The sequence below is a fragment of the Furipterus horrens genome, unplaced genomic scaffold (assembly GCF_987537825.1).
Source record: "Furipterus horrens unplaced genomic scaffold, mFurHor1.1.pri manual_scaffold_11, whole genome shotgun sequence".
NCBI lineage: Eukaryota > Metazoa > Chordata > Mammalia > Chiroptera > Furipteridae > Furipterus > Furipterus horrens.
In genome coordinates this window covers 43,351,425-43,366,459 of record NW_028327181.1, presented here as the reverse complement: position 1 = coordinate 43,366,459, position 15,035 = coordinate 43,351,425, and the positions used below count along the sequence as shown (strand labels likewise).

General features: G+C 47.7%; 1 protein-coding gene across 1 annotated transcript in view; it reads left to right on the top strand.

Moving 5' to 3' along the window:
• PIGL (phosphatidylinositol glycan anchor biosynthesis class L) overlaps positions 1 to 12,137 on the top strand; it is a 60,679-nt gene extending 48,542 nt beyond the window's left edge. Inside the window, exons 4-7 of the mRNA XM_090290639.1 lie at positions 2,206 to 2,273; positions 6,565 to 6,596; positions 8,082 to 8,215; positions 11,981 to 12,137. Of these exons, the coding sequence (XP_090146765.1) occupies positions 2,206 to 2,273; positions 6,565 to 6,596; positions 8,082 to 8,215; positions 11,981 to 12,079 (333 nt within the window). The 3' untranslated portion in view covers positions 12,080 to 12,137. The remainder of the gene's footprint in view (positions 1 to 2,205; positions 2,274 to 6,564; positions 6,597 to 8,081; positions 8,216 to 11,980) is intronic.
• The last annotated feature ends 2,898 nt before the right edge of the window (positions 12,138 to 15,035 follow it).

Below are 15,035 nucleotides of genomic sequence, written 5' to 3'. Positions count from 1 at the left end.
TAAAACTCTTCCTCCCACCAAAAAAAAAGATGTGAAATGAGGAAGAAACAAAGACCTTGGAGAATTTGAGAATGCCTGAGCCAAACTCCACGCGGCCCCAAATCCCCTAAGAAGGGCATGCCCTCCGCATGCCTGTGATGACAGCCGGCTCCAGCCCGCCGCTCTGTCTGACTGCAGGGACTTGGCGCTCAGACACCCAAGCCTTATTGCTCTATGGCTCTGATCACCTCTGCATGGCTTTATTTTATCTTCATTTCAGCCCAATGAGCAAAGTAGGGCAGGTATTATATTTCTGATCTCAGCTGAGGAAACCAAGACATTGAAAGTTGAAATAACTGCCTTGTCTGGTGAGGTTCAGTTGGTGGTATCGTCCTGTACACCAAAGGGTTGGGGGTTCGACTCCTGATCAGGGCGCATACCTAGGTTTCAGGTTCGATCCCCAGGGCATATGTGAGAGGCAAATGGTCGATGTTTCTCTCTCACATTGATGTTTCTCTCTTTCCCTCTCTCCCTTCCTCTCTCTAAAATCAATAAATATATCTTTTAGAAAAGAAAGTTGAAATAACTTCCAGTGGTAAAGTTCTGTGACTTGCCCAGCCGGCTGGGCTTAACCAGTGTTGGCGAGAAGCACAGCCGCAGTCTCCCCGCCCACCTCCCCGCTCACCGCGTGGGAGACTGGCATCAGTACTTGAGTCACATGGTTAACTGTTTTTTTCATAGACTGTATCTTTTAAAGGTTTTTAATTTTTTTAATATATTAGTTTCAGGTGTACAACATAATAAGCTGCTGTTCTAGGCTCACAGCAAAACTGAGCAGAAAGTACCTCTCTAACCCCTGTCCTCCACAGCTGGTTGCAGTAAGTGAACCTTCGTGACACACCATCATCACCCAAAGTCCACAGTTTACGTTAGGGTTCCATTTTGGTATCGTATATTCCATGGATTTTGACAAATGTATAATGGCACATATCCACCATTACATGATTAGCTTTTTATAAACCTTCAACTCAGATTTTTTAAACCATTATGGAAAATTTCAGGCATACAAAAGCAGAGAGAATAGCTTAGTGAACCTCTGTGTTCCTATCACTCAGCCTCAATAATTAACATAGTCAATACTACTTTCATTTAAATACTTCCCCACCTCCTGTATTATTTTAAAGCAAATTCTCACCATCATATTTAAATACTTTAGTATGTAATTCTAACAGACATCGAATTTTTCATTAACATAACTATAATATTGTTATCACACCTAAAGTTAATTAATATCAATGTTTTGCATTCCCAATAGTGTCATGTCAGAAATTTTTATTTTATTTTTGCAGCTTTTTTGAGTCAGGATCAGTTGACAGGACTTTAAATTTCTCTTAATCTACAGTGCCACCTCCAGCCTGTGCTCCATAAAAGGTCGCTGCTCAGAGTCTTCTATACATGAAGTCAACATGTTTCATGGCTTAGTGTAGAAGACCAGCAGTGACTCCCGTCCCAGCCTCCTCCAAGCCTGGTTCCAGGTCCCTTCTCCCGTGCTGTGTGGTCACCTTCATTCCTTGGGGACAGCTTACCTCTTTCCATCACCCCTAGCCAGCTACTGCTATTCCTTTTTCTGAGTCTTGATTCCTTTGAAATGTTTCTTTTATTATCCAAGCTACCCTTTTATTATTTTTGTTTTTTAAATCGTTCCTTGGGCTTTTTAAAAATCCATCTGCGTAGAAATGAAATGTTGGAACCTGGACTAAGCTTTGAGTTAACAACCGGATCTGTATTTGTGACAATGGAAGCAGAGGCAGTCTATGAATAAACATTCCTTCTGTGAACTGAGCCCCAGGCCGCAGTGGAGACTGTTCCTTAAAGCACTCGTGCGGTCAGTAAGGCACAGGGCCCGTGAGTCAGGCAGCCGGCCAGGAACAGGCAACGTGCTGGTAACTGGCTGGGCAGGTAAGAAGCAGAGATATTCTGCACCCAGGATTCCAGCAGGGCCGAATTCCTCCCTGCTCCACCGGCCGGGAGCAAGAATAAACAGTAAAACCCCACAGTGGAGAAGTCTCCATACGATCGGCCAAACCGATAGTCTGAGCCCCAGTCAGTTCGGATGACCTCAGAACGGGACGCGTCACGGTTCCGCACGCCTCTCCCTGCCCCGGAGCGCGGGGCCAGCCGGCCCGCAGCGGGCCTGAGTGGGGCCCCGTGTGTGTCTCCCTGCAGGTGGTGACGTTCGACGCCGGGGGAGTCAGCGGCCACAGCAATCACGTGGCTTTGCACGCGGCTGTGAGGTAAGACCCTCTGTGGGGCCGAGGTGGGAGGGGCTCTGCGCAGGGTGGACAGTTTCTGAAGCGCTGCGCCCCGCATTATCTGAGCCCCAAGAAACCTTACGACCAGAGAGCCGGTGCCGGCCATGATGCAGGTCGCCTCTCACCACGTCCGCCCTGTGAGCAGCCCCGCTCAGGTCTGGGTCAGTGTTCCCTCTTCTGAACAGCTGAGGGTTTGTTGCTGCAGTTATTGTTTTGTCTTGCTGTGTTTTTGTTTGTTTTTCACCCCATGGCAACAGTGAAGGGACAACTGATTTAATTCTTTCTTAGCTTGGCCACAGAAAGCTTTAGGGCCAAACGTGCAGCCCTTGTAGCGCACGTAGGGGACGTGCCGCCCCGAGTCCTGCGAACCAGGTGCCTGCGGCTCCGGCTTCTCTTTCCTCCCCTTGTTCTCATTTATTTTGTTATCAACTGTTACATGTTTTATACACTATCTCAAATCTTTCTTTGGAAAAGGGGGCTATATATAATAACAGGAAATCTCATTCGTACTTCACAGTCACCCTGTTTTACTGACTTGAACCTCGAAGATATTGGGGACTTGCTCAGGGTCCTACAAACATGTCATGTTTCCCACCCTCTAAGAAGTGCCTCCCCTGGGCACCAGGAGCAGCGCTGGTAGACTTGACCCCGCTGCTGAGGAAGGAGGGGGCGACTGGAAGTGAAGGACTTACCTTCACTTCTAAAACAAACCTTCTTCTAAACAAGCCCGGCACTCAGACTGGAGCAGAGAAATATGTGAAGGTAGAAATATCCAACCCCCTCATTTTACCGAAGTTGCCAAACTGCACGATGGCAGAGGCAGCCCCAAACCCAGGAACCTAGTTAGCCACTTTCCTGTCTGCTGCCTGTGAAGGCAGATCCAGGATTAGGACCTTCCAGCTGCATTCCTAAATAATGCGTTACCTGCTGGGAGATGCTATAAATTCTTACCCACACTCTTTGCACACCCTTCCTCCTGTGTCCTTGCCTGTGGAAAGAGGGCAGGCGGGAACACTCCCCTCCAGTGAAGACTTGTTCACATCCTGGCCCAGCCAGAGGCCACACTTGTACAGAAGACCTGAAGTTGCTTTAGGCCCCTTCTGGTTAAGGAAAAACATAGCCCCTTGTTACAGTCAGAGATGTTGATTTTTTTTTTTTTTTTAATTTTATTGATTGATTTTTTTGACAGAGTGGAAGGGAAAGAGAGAGAAAAACATTGACTTATTCTCCCACACATTTATGCATCCACTGGCTGATTCTTCTATGTGCCCTGACCGGGCATCGAACCTGCAACCTTGTTGTATCAGGACGATACTCTAACCAACTGAGCTATCCAGGAGATGTAATGTTTGGTGAAGATGCATGGGAAAATGAGATAGCCCAGGAGTGGTCTTTCCAACCAACCAGGTGGTACTCTGAGGCGTTGGCCTTCCAACGCTCAAGTGGACAGCCAACCCCAGGGAGAACTGGAGTTGAGGCTCCGCCCCATTCCAGATGCACACTGAGCCTTAGCCGATTTTGACCAAGCTGCCCCAGAGAAAAGACCAGATTGGATCTGTCTCAAACAAACCAACAGCACCTGGACAGAGAGTTGCAGGACACTTAAGACTAATTTGCATGGGTCCCTTCCTGGCCCCCCACTGAAGTGGGGAAAGTGGGGAAGGTGTCGATCTGGGCCGGAAGCCCCAGGGGACAGCTTTATGCAATAGGATGGTCTGGGGCAGTTTTCCTTGGAGGAGGCTGGAGTGCCACAGGTTTTTAATACTTCCGGGGCCTCAATCCCTGTGCTTGAGGTAAAACAATTTCTTGATATGCCAAAGTTCATGCTCCTTGGAAAATGACCTTGCGGCAGTCCCTCTCCCTCACGGTGACACTCCTGGGAAAGTTCACTGTTGTCAGTTCCCCTCTCACCCCCCAAAAGTCTCCCTGAACCAGAATCTTACTTTGTTTCCAGAAAAGCTCCTGAGTTCGCATTCCCTCGTCTCTGAGCTCCCCATCCCACATGCTTTCTCCTGACCTGGTTTAGATTTCAGGTTTTCTCAGGAAGCTCCCAGACTGCGGGCACCACGGCTGTTTTGAGGCCAGGGACGCCCATGGAGAAGCAGAGAGCTGCTCCTGCAGTTTTATCCTCTCCTGCCTCCTCCCTCTGCCCTGACCGCTGCTGGGCCCTCATCCTCGGGTCCCCCTCTTCCTGGGTTGTGCCTTCTCTTCCCCACCTCTGCCAGGTGTGGCCCCTCATCTCAGCCTCCGTCAGCTGTGTCCTTCCCGTATCTGAAACCGGAGCGGCTGACTGCTTTACCAGTGGCGACGTCCATCTGTGGTCACCTAACGTCACGGCTCAGGGGGAGGCTCCAGAGTCATTTCTTGCAGTCGTTGCTGACCAGGCACATCCCCAAAAGAGGAGTGAATGGTTTGTCCAGAGACAAAGCAGAAACCGGAACTTGGATCTCCTGCCTCTTTTCCTAGTACTCTGCGAGGCTCCTCACTGCCACTTCAGTACGCGAGCCCGCACTAATTGACGTGAGAAGCCTCACCTCTGTCATCTAAAGGATGAGAACCCTCACACCTTATCTGTCAGGTGGCTCCGAGGAAGTGAAACAGGATGCTGATACAAAGCAGCTCAGAACAGCACCCAGCACACAGTCCGTGCAGCCTTCCTCATCCACTCCTTTCCAGGAGCCTTTTTGGCCCTTTCTCCTGTATTCTTCTAGCCATAGATGTTTGCATGTGGAAGCTGCTGGAAAAACCAAAGAAGCATCCCAGGAGGGGAGACCCTGGGGAAGGGAGGGGACCACACAGCCGCTCTGTAAATTGCAGGAAGCACTTTCTAGGGGAGGCAGCCCAGGCCCAAAGGGTCTCGCAATGTCACAGCAGGCCCAGCTGCCGGTGCCCACCTTGATGTCAGACCCAAGTCCCTGTTCCATTAGTGGCTCTGCTCCTTGGGCCGTGGTGCTCCTCTCCCTGTCCCCTAACGCTGCCACCTTGCATGCAGCCCCTCAGTTCCAAGCAGAAATACCAAGGGGATAAAGTTTGTCATCTGAACTTCCCTTCCTTCCCGTCTCTGGGCCTCAGCTCCATTTGTGGCTGTAAGACCCTCCTCAGTCTGGGCTGGCCCCCAACCCCAGGCACTAATGCTCCTCAGAGCAAAGGACAAGTCCCCTCCACTTCCGTCCTTCCGTCCGTCCCTCCGCCTGCCTTCCACCCCCACCAACCTACGAAAACTGTTGTCTCCACTGCCGCCCTGGCTGCTGAACTCCCTAGGATTATTTCAGTCCTCATCTGTCTTGATGGGTTTTGCAGCATTTGACCCTGCCTGTCACTCACTGAAATGGTGCTCTGACCTGGTCATCAAACCAGCTGGCCATCCCCCTCCGGCCCCTCCAGCCACTTCTCAGTCTCTTCCTGGTTCCCCACCACAGGCCCTTCACGCTGGTCCCAGAGCTCCCCGCCCCCGCGGGTGCCTCTGCCTGACGCAGACTCAGCGCAGGCATGCAGTGCGGGGGCGCCTGCCTCCCAGCTCTGTCCTGGGGGATCCTGACCACCTCAAACTCAGAACTTCCCCGGGGCTCTGTCCGGACTGCAGGACAAGTCTCTCTGTTCTCAGGATCCCAAAACCCTTCACATTTTTCTGCTTCTCAGGGCTCTGCTGTGGGATGAGGCCCATAGTTCACCAATTCCCTCTCAACGTCTCTTCCTTAACCTCTGCTCCAAGAACCCCTTCTCGTATGCGTGTATGTGTCTGTTGGCGGCTACCTACCTCGTCCTCCGTCCCTCGGCTTTCAAATCAAAGTGGGCAAACCATTCAAAAATCGCTGCTGTTGGACCTGCCTCCCTTGTCCTCTTAAGGCAGGAGGACACCACAGCACCACTGTCAGAGGTGGGGGTGGGCAGGGCAAAAGGGAGAAAGGAACTATCAGGGAAGAAATGTCAGTATTTTACTACATCCTCCCCCTGTACTCACCTTACAACTTAGAAGAAGAAGAACCTTGAGGACTCCGCTACGTTACCTTCATCCCTCAGGGGCAAGGCCAGGAGCAGGGCCCTTCACAAGCCGTTGGCCAGCCTCCCCCATGCATAAGGTGCCCACCGTGACCCCCTGAGCTGTAGCCAAGGCAGGGAGTCCCATAAGCCTATGTGGCACTTGAGGCAAAAGAAACTACCGAGAAATTTACGTGAAGGGACCATAGGGTGCGGCAGGCCTCACTCTGAAGGCCCCCCTGTTACCTGCACAGGCGGTCTTACTCCTCTCCATCTGTGCTTTTCCCTCCTCCAGGACGCTGCACTCAGAAGGGAGCTTACCTGAAGGTAAGGCCTGTCCCTTGTGCAATGGGCTGCTCGGTAAGGTAAAGCCAGGGTCCCTCTAGGAAACTTAATTAGCACGACATCTGTAAATACGTATGCAGAGCTGTCCCAGGCCAAGCAGAGGTGGGGAGGGGGTGGCGAAGACTGGCCCCTCTTTCTGATTTGGCCGGTGTTTCTGTCAGGCGGGTCCCAGGTCTCACAGCCAGTTTCTGTCCACTGACAAGTGCGCAGCCAGCCAGGCAGCCTCTCGTTGCGGGGAGTGGGGTGGGGGTGGGGGACAACTGAGGGTGTTAGTGCAGGTTCTCCAGAGAAACAGCACCAAGAGAACCCGCAGGGGATTCTTCATTTATTGCTTTATTTATTGTAAGGGCTTGGCTCATGCAATTAGGAGGCTGAGAAGCCCATGATCGGCCGCCTGCAAGCTGGGGACCCAGAAGAGCAGGTGGTATAATTGGGTCTGAGTCCAAAGGCCTGAGAGGCAGGGAGCCAATGACATGAATCCCAGTCTGAGGGCAGGAAACAACCATATCCCAGCTCAGTCGACGGAGGAGGAGGAATCCTCCCTTCCTGTGCGCTGGTCAGGCCATCAGCTGTCCGAGGAGGCCCCCACACTGAGGAGGGCAGTCTGCTCACTGACTCCCATGTGCCTCTCTCCCAGAGACACCCTCCCACGCACCCAGAAGTAATGTGTAGCCAAATATCTGGGCGCCCTGTGGTGCAGCTGACACAGAAGAACCACCCCAGGTCTTTCCCACTCCAGGTCCGGCTCTCACCTGCAGGTCTGCCCCCCTGCTGTTCCTCCGCTCTGCCCGCCCTAACTCCCGTCCTGTCCCCCAGTCATTGGCCAGGCTGTACATTACTGATGGGTGCTTGGTGGGTTAATCTGGGTGACCCAGATGCCTAAACTCGCTGGGCTCATTTCTGGTCTGCCAGTGGGATTACGTGGGTCCCTTGCAGGGGTGGTAGGACGAGGAAGGAGTGAGACCAGGAGCAGTGTGCGCCCTTTCTGAGTGGGCTTGCGGAGCTCACTGAGTTGTGCGGTCTTCGGAACATGACTATAGTTCATTTGATCCATATATGTCGGCCTTGTGAGACAGGCAGGTCCCACAGCATCAATGTCATTTCACAGATGGGAAAACTGTGGCTCAGAGAGGTTAAGGGACATTCCCAAGTCTGTCAGGTTTTTTGTGACAGAGCAGGAACCAGGTCTAGAGACAGGTCTACTCCCTTTCCCTTGGCCCTGCGGTACTCCAATCCCGACCTGTAGCAACCCGCCTGCAGGACCTGTTATAAGGAGAGGGCAGCAGACCAGGTGTGCTCTGGACAAAGAGCAGCTTTGGTGCTGAGGAACAGCCCCTGGCCACTGCCCTGCCTGGCCCTGAGCCCCAAGGGACAGGCAGGGTGCTGGGGGGGGGGGGGCGGGGGGGGGGGGGAATCTGTCCGAAAACAACAGCACTCTTCCCTTCTCCCCTCTCCCTCCCCACCCAGGGTGCGAGGTTCTCACACTCCAGTCTGTGAGTGTGCTGCGCAAGTACATCTCCCTCCTGGACCTGCCCTTTTCTCTGCTTCATACTGGGGACGTCCTCTTCGTGCTCACCAGCAAGGAAGCGGCACAGGCCAAGGTGAGGACTGCAACTTCCCACATCCCCTGCTCCAGGTCTGTGCCCCAGAATCCTGGCTGCTCGAAGCCCCCTCTGCAGAGGCCTGAACCACAGACCTTCCACAGAAGTTCAGCTTCTAGCCCTGAGTGTTAGGACTGCTGTTATACCTTGGCAATCAGATTTTCAAGAACTTCTACCTTTTCTTCGGATTATAAAAATAATGCATGCTACCCTGGCCAGGTAGCTCAGTTGGTTAGAGCATCGTCCCAACACGTCAAGGTCAACCAATGGAAGCATAAATAAGTGGAACAACAAATCAACGTTTCTCTCTCTGTCTCTCTCATCAATTAAAAAAAAAAAATACATCTTAATACTATTAATTTCCCTTGAAGTGTTCCTTAGCTGCACCTGATAAGTTCTGATATATAGTTCTTCTGTTGTCATTCAATGATTAATAATTTAGAGTTTCCATTGTGAGTTCCTTTTTATTTGTTTTTATTGATGAGAGAGAGAGACATGGATTTGTTGTTCCACTTATTGATGCATCCACTGGTGGTTTCTTGTATGTGCCCTGACCGGGGATCAAACCCATGACCTTGGTGTATTGGGACATCACTCTAACCAGCTGAGCTACCTGGCCAAGGTGAGAGTTCCTTTTTAAATCATGAGGTTTTAGGGGTGCATTTATTTCAGAGTTTACAAATGTGTGTGTATAGTCAATTCTCATCCACAGATTTCATATTTGCCTACTTGCTAAAATTTGCTTGTCACCCCATTTCAATACTTGCAGTGACTTCATAGTCATTTGTAGACATGGGTATTTGCAGCGCAGTGAGAAATTTGAGCCATGAATGCACACACACGTGTTCCCAACTGAGGATTAAGAAGGCGAACCTCTGCCTTCTCGTTTCAGCTCTCATACTGTAAAAAAGAATCCTTCCCATGGAATATTCAGTGGCACGTTGCTCTCACTTCTGTGCTTTTGGTTGGTGCATTTGCTTTTTAAACTGTGTGTTCTTTGCATTCATGGTGCTGTTGGTCTTAGTTTTGACCCATTCTTATCTTTTTTGTATTCTCTTTGCATTTTTCTCTATTATTGCTATGTGTTTGGAAGAGGAAGCATAAATTATTGCTTCATCTTAACCAAGTCAGAACACCTGAATTATGTTAATAGGAAAATAAAAAGTAAATAGAATTCATGTGATCCAGCAATCCCACTTCTGGGTATATCCAAGAGAATCTAAAGCAGGGTCTGGAAGCATTATTTACACACCAATGTTCATCTCAGCACTACTCACAATCGCCGAGAGGTGGACAGATAAAGAAAGTGTGGTAGACATATACAATGGAACTTCAGCCTCAATAAAAAGAAGGAAATCTTGTCACAGGTTACAACATTTATGAACCTTGAGGTCATTATGCTAAGTGAACTAATAAACCAGTCATAGGAAAACAAATACTACATGATTCTACTTACAGGAGCTATCTTCACTAGTCAAAGTCATGGAAAGAGACAGTGGAGGGGTGGATGCTAGGGGCTGCGGGAGGAAATGGGTCGTTGTTCAATGAGTATTGAATTTTATTTTTGCATGATGAAAAAGTTCTAGAGATCAGTCACACAGCAATGTGAATGTGGTTAGTGCCACTGAATTGGGCACTTAAAAATGGCTAAGATGGTAAGTTTTATATTGTGTGCTTTCTACTACAATTAGAAATAAAAGATAAATTTAAAATAACATTTTGCTAGCAAATTGAAAATGATCAAATTATAGAACCTATTATTGGAGCATTAAATGAAATAGGTGTGTAAACTGGTATAGTCTTTCTGGGAAGTAATAGTAATAAATGTCAGAAATCTCAGCTTTTGGTATTCTTGATACATTAAGTGAAAACAAATAGGTTACAGAGCAGTATATATATATATATATATATATATATAGTATGATACATTTTACACACATAAACACATGAAAAAAATCAAAGAACATGCAAAAAATATCAATATTGATTATCTCTGAGTGGTGGGATTCTAGTTAAGTTTAATTTTTTCCTTTAATTTTTAAAACTTTATAAAATAGCCCTGGCTAGTGTGGCTCAGTGGATTGAGCACTGGCCTGCAAACCAAAGGGTCACTGGTTTAATTCCCAGTCAGGGCACATGCCTGGGTTGCAGGCCAGGTCCCCAGTTAGAGGTGCACGAGAGGCAACCACACATTGATGTTTCTCTCCTCTTTCTCCCTCCCTTCCCCTCTCTCTAAAAATAAATAAATAACATCTTTTAAAAAAACTATAATCATTATTACTTGTATAATACAACAAATTTATACTTACTCTGACCTGATAATTTTTATCTCTAGAATTTTATTCTAAAGAAATGAACAGAGGTGAGCCCAGAGATTTATGTGCAAGAATGCTCATTACTATGCTTTGTGATAGCCAAAAACAGAACTAATAATCAGCAGAGGAATGATATAGTATTGGATTACCAGTAAAAATCATAGTTTGAAAGACATGTAATGCAAATGTTAAGTAGGGCTGGGGGCAGGGGGGTGGGGGGAGTAGAAACAATTTTGATATTTTGTAGTATCCCCTTGGAAAATTTGAACAAAAAGTAACAGAAAAATTAAGTTTGTAAAAAACCAAACTGGCAACAAATATATCATTCCTGTAAGTGCCCATCTTACTGAATGGATGCTGAAAAGTCATTGAAAGATTAGGGGATCCAAATAAAGTGGCCACCTGGGCATCATGATATGGAAATTCTTATAACTTGGAAACTATTATAAGTGGACAAAACAAGTATCTTTGGACTACAAAGTTCATCCCTTTGCTCAAGTTTTTTCTAAAATGCACCTTTTATTTTTACTATGGCCTTCAAATTTTTAACACTAAGTTCATCCATTTGTTTCTGCACACAATCTTTATTTTAAAATTTTAGTTGAATTTCCTGTTGAATATATCCTGAATATATCCTGTGGTGGTAGTTCCCTTCATCATTTAAAGCTTGTGGTTATTACAGGTATACTTGCATCTTTATAAAGCTGTGTATGTTATGACAGTAGATATAAAAGAGAGTTCTCTAGGTACAGGTTTGTAATGATATTACCTTAGAGAGGAAGATTCATTTTGGTACTTAGAGAAAAACATGCAGGAACCATTTATACTGGTATATGTTTACATACTGTTAAATCAGTTGCTTTGATCTATTCTGTTTAAAAACCGAACCACACCAGACCTGAATCACAGATAATAAACATTTCTTCCACTAGGTGGCAGGGACAACCCATACCTACGTGTACCATTCTTCTCTCTAAGGATGATTGTACCTTCCCAGCCCACTGAGTTCAGAGGAGAGTATTCCAGCCTGCTTTGCCTAAAACATCCCTGTATGCGTTATATATGTGGAGTATTGGAGCAAAGTGATTAAGAAAGAAGGCTCCAGAGTCAGCTCTACTACCCACTAGCTATTTGAGACGGATGAGTTTCTCATCTATTTTTTTAAGCAATAATAATAGTACTTAACTCACCGGGTTGTTAAATTGCAATGATTGGAGGCTGAGCACTCTAGCTGCCAGTAGCATCATCTGTTATTGTCACAGGGAGTAACAGAGGTGGCAGAGGGGAGGCAGGGGTTGGAGGCAAACCCAGAGAGCTTTGCCAGTTGTAGGAAGAAGCCAGGTGAGGCTGGCTGTTGCACGAGGTATGTTACTGGGAGGAAGGCCAAACTGAAAACCACAGAAACCGCGCCAGTGCAGGTGTTTCACCGCTGCTTCTCCAACTCTTCCAGAGCGCCATGTCCTGCCACCGCAGCCAGCTCCTCTGGTTCCGCCGGCTCTACGTGCTCTTCTCCCGCTACATGAGGATCAACTCTCTGCGCTTTCTCTGAAGCCCGGAAGCCTTTTCAGATCCAAGGAGCAAGGAGAAAGAAGCCCAGGAAGCCCAGGGCCCTGGTCAGGAGCTGGTTTCTGTCCTGGAGCCAAAGGAGATCCCGGGGTGCAGTGGCTCCCAGAATTCTGCTTGTCAGAGCTGTCAGCCCCTAATGAAAGGGAGGCCGCCCCAGCCCACAGGCTAGCTAAACTTCACTTGTCCTTCTGAGGGGGAAACACAACCACCCAGCCAAATAAACCCAAGGATAATAATAGGTTCCCTGCTAGCTTCTCAAGTTCTTGTGGAAAATAATATGCACGAGAGCACAATGTACTTCAGACACACATCTCAGAGCCTGCACTTATTGTAAATGAACGTAAAAGTGCTCTAAAATCACTCACTGGTGTGATGCAGTCCTTCTAAACCATTTCCAGAGCAGGCTCACCAAATACACAAACGTGCGCACACACAAGAAGGGTCTGTGTTGAATTAGTTCAACTATAATTCCTTTGATTTATCTTTGTGGCTTGTGTGCCGGGTTTGAGACTAAAGAAAACCTGCTCTATTGAACGCCATGGTCACTGACAGGCACACAAGCCCCAATCACTGCGCTGGGCAGTGTCACACGAAATGGCATGATGTAGCCCTGCCCTCAGGGAACTTATAATCACATATTCAGCTCTCAAGCTTTTGGGAAAAGCAGGAGATAGGAAGAGATCTGGATCTTTTTAGAAAAACACACACTTAAGAACCTGATGTCTTAAAATTGCATCACAAACAAAAGCATTCTGAGAGTTCAGGCTTGGAGGCTACTCACAGAATCCAATTAATGATCCATGGAAGTGGCCCGAGGCAGGAAAGCACAGTGGTGAGGAGCGCAGGCCCCACATACTGGTGGCCCCTGCTTCGAGGCCAGAATTACCAGCAAAGTAACCAGAGGCAAGGTGCTTAACCTCTCTCTGCCTCGATTCTCTCATCTGCAAAACGGGGGCAATAATGTACCAACCTCAGAGGAGACGGCACCTGATGGCACATAGTGAAGGGTCTGACGCACAGGAAATGCTCAAGAAAGGTGAGCGGCAGGTATTCTGAGCCCTAAGGAGTAAGCAGGCGTTAAGCAGAGGGACTAGCGTAAATCAAAGGCCTCATACAGAAAAGACCGTGGTGTGCATTGTCCAAGTGTGCCCTCTGCCTGGCAGGGGAGGTCCTGAATTTCTGTCTCCATGGCAGCAGGTTAGAGACCTGCTTCTTGGGTCAGCACACACCCCCCCCCCCCCCCCGCAAGCTTGCTCCACTTTGCTGAGGGTCGCCAATGTCTTGAAAGCCTCCTAAGGGCCAAATGCAGCTGACAGAGCCGTCAGGCCCTGAGCCTGGAATTGAAAATGCACAAGTGGCTGTTGCCTGTCTGCTAAAAAGGTGCCAATAGCTCCCCACAGCTTTCATGTGAAAGTGACAGGAAATAAGCTACTAACCCCAGTGAGAGTGGTGGACCAGGCTGACTCCTGTCCTGCCACTAGGAAGACAGACAACCACCCAGCCCTCTGGGACAACAATTCTCAATACGTGTTAAGAGCTTTTAAAATACACGTACTCTGTGATCTAAGGGAATATTTTAAAAAGCAAAATTTATACACAAAGATCATCACAGTATTATTTAAAATAGCATAATAAGAAACATCCAGTGATGCGATCATATTGGGTAACAAGGAAAAAATGTTCATGATAGTTAAATTTTGCATAAAAGTCTATAAATATGTATAAAATGTTACATATCCATAAGGCCATCTTTCCACAAGAAACAATTTTAAAGGATTTTTTTGTTGCTTATGGATAGCTTTTTATTGTTTATGCTTTTTACTTTTGTCCCACTTTCTCTCCCTTTGCCCACCTCCACCCAGCCCCACCCCCTCCCCATCTTCAGGCAGTTCCCACATGGGTCATATCTCAATGCACTTTGGCTAAAATCCCTCCACCTTTCATTGTGCATGAGTAGTTTTTATGTGAGAAAATACTTTTGACATAATGTAAAATTTTATAGCCAGTATAATTTCAGTTATGTAAAGTGCTAGCCATTTATACGCTGCTGGTAGACACGTAATGGTACAACCTCTGCAGAGGACAACTTGGTGATTTCTAGTGAAGTTATATGCCCTCTGACCCAGCGTTTCCACTTCCGGTAATTTGCACTATACATTTACTCTGGTGCCAAAAGAGATGTGTAAGGGATAGGCATTGAAACACTATAATAGTAAAATACCCGTCCAGTCCACATGTCCATCAATTAAGGATTGTTTAAATGAATTGTAGGCAAAACAGTAAAATACCACAAAACTATGGTTTTTTTAAAATAAGGCAATGCATCGATCTGGAAAGAGCTCTAAGGCTTATTATAAACTGAAAGAAGCCAGACGCAGACAGTGTCAGTGAGTGCAACCAGCTGCGAGGGGAAGCCTGTCTGACCTCCAGCGTGTGCCGGCAGACAGGATGTCTGGTGCCCTCGCTTTGTCTTTGGGTCGGGGGGCTGAGTGGGAAGAGGCATGGCTCCCAGGCGCACCCATTATTCAGAAATAGTTTTAAATCTCAGCGCTTAGATGTGTAGGACTATCAGCAGCTGTTGCTCCTGAGGAGTGGGACTGAAGACTTACTTTCTGCTTCTTTTGTTTTTACTGTACATGCTATTTTTAAAAATAAGTAAAAGTCTGTATGGAAAAGGAAAATAAATTAACATTTTTATTATAGATTTGACCAAGCTGCAGTTCGCAATGGGAACAGAACTAGGCTGTCCTGGGCACCTGAAGTGAGGAAGGGACAGCAGCACAGGAGGGAAGGATGTCCCCAGGGCTCTGCAGTAGGACTTCACTCCAGGGAAAGAAAGGCCCCTTCCTGGCAGAATGCAGCCCCCGGGACACTTGTCTAGGCAAGAAGAAAGCCTCTGGGATAGAAGCAGGTGCTCCCTGGCCAGAGCACACCGGCCT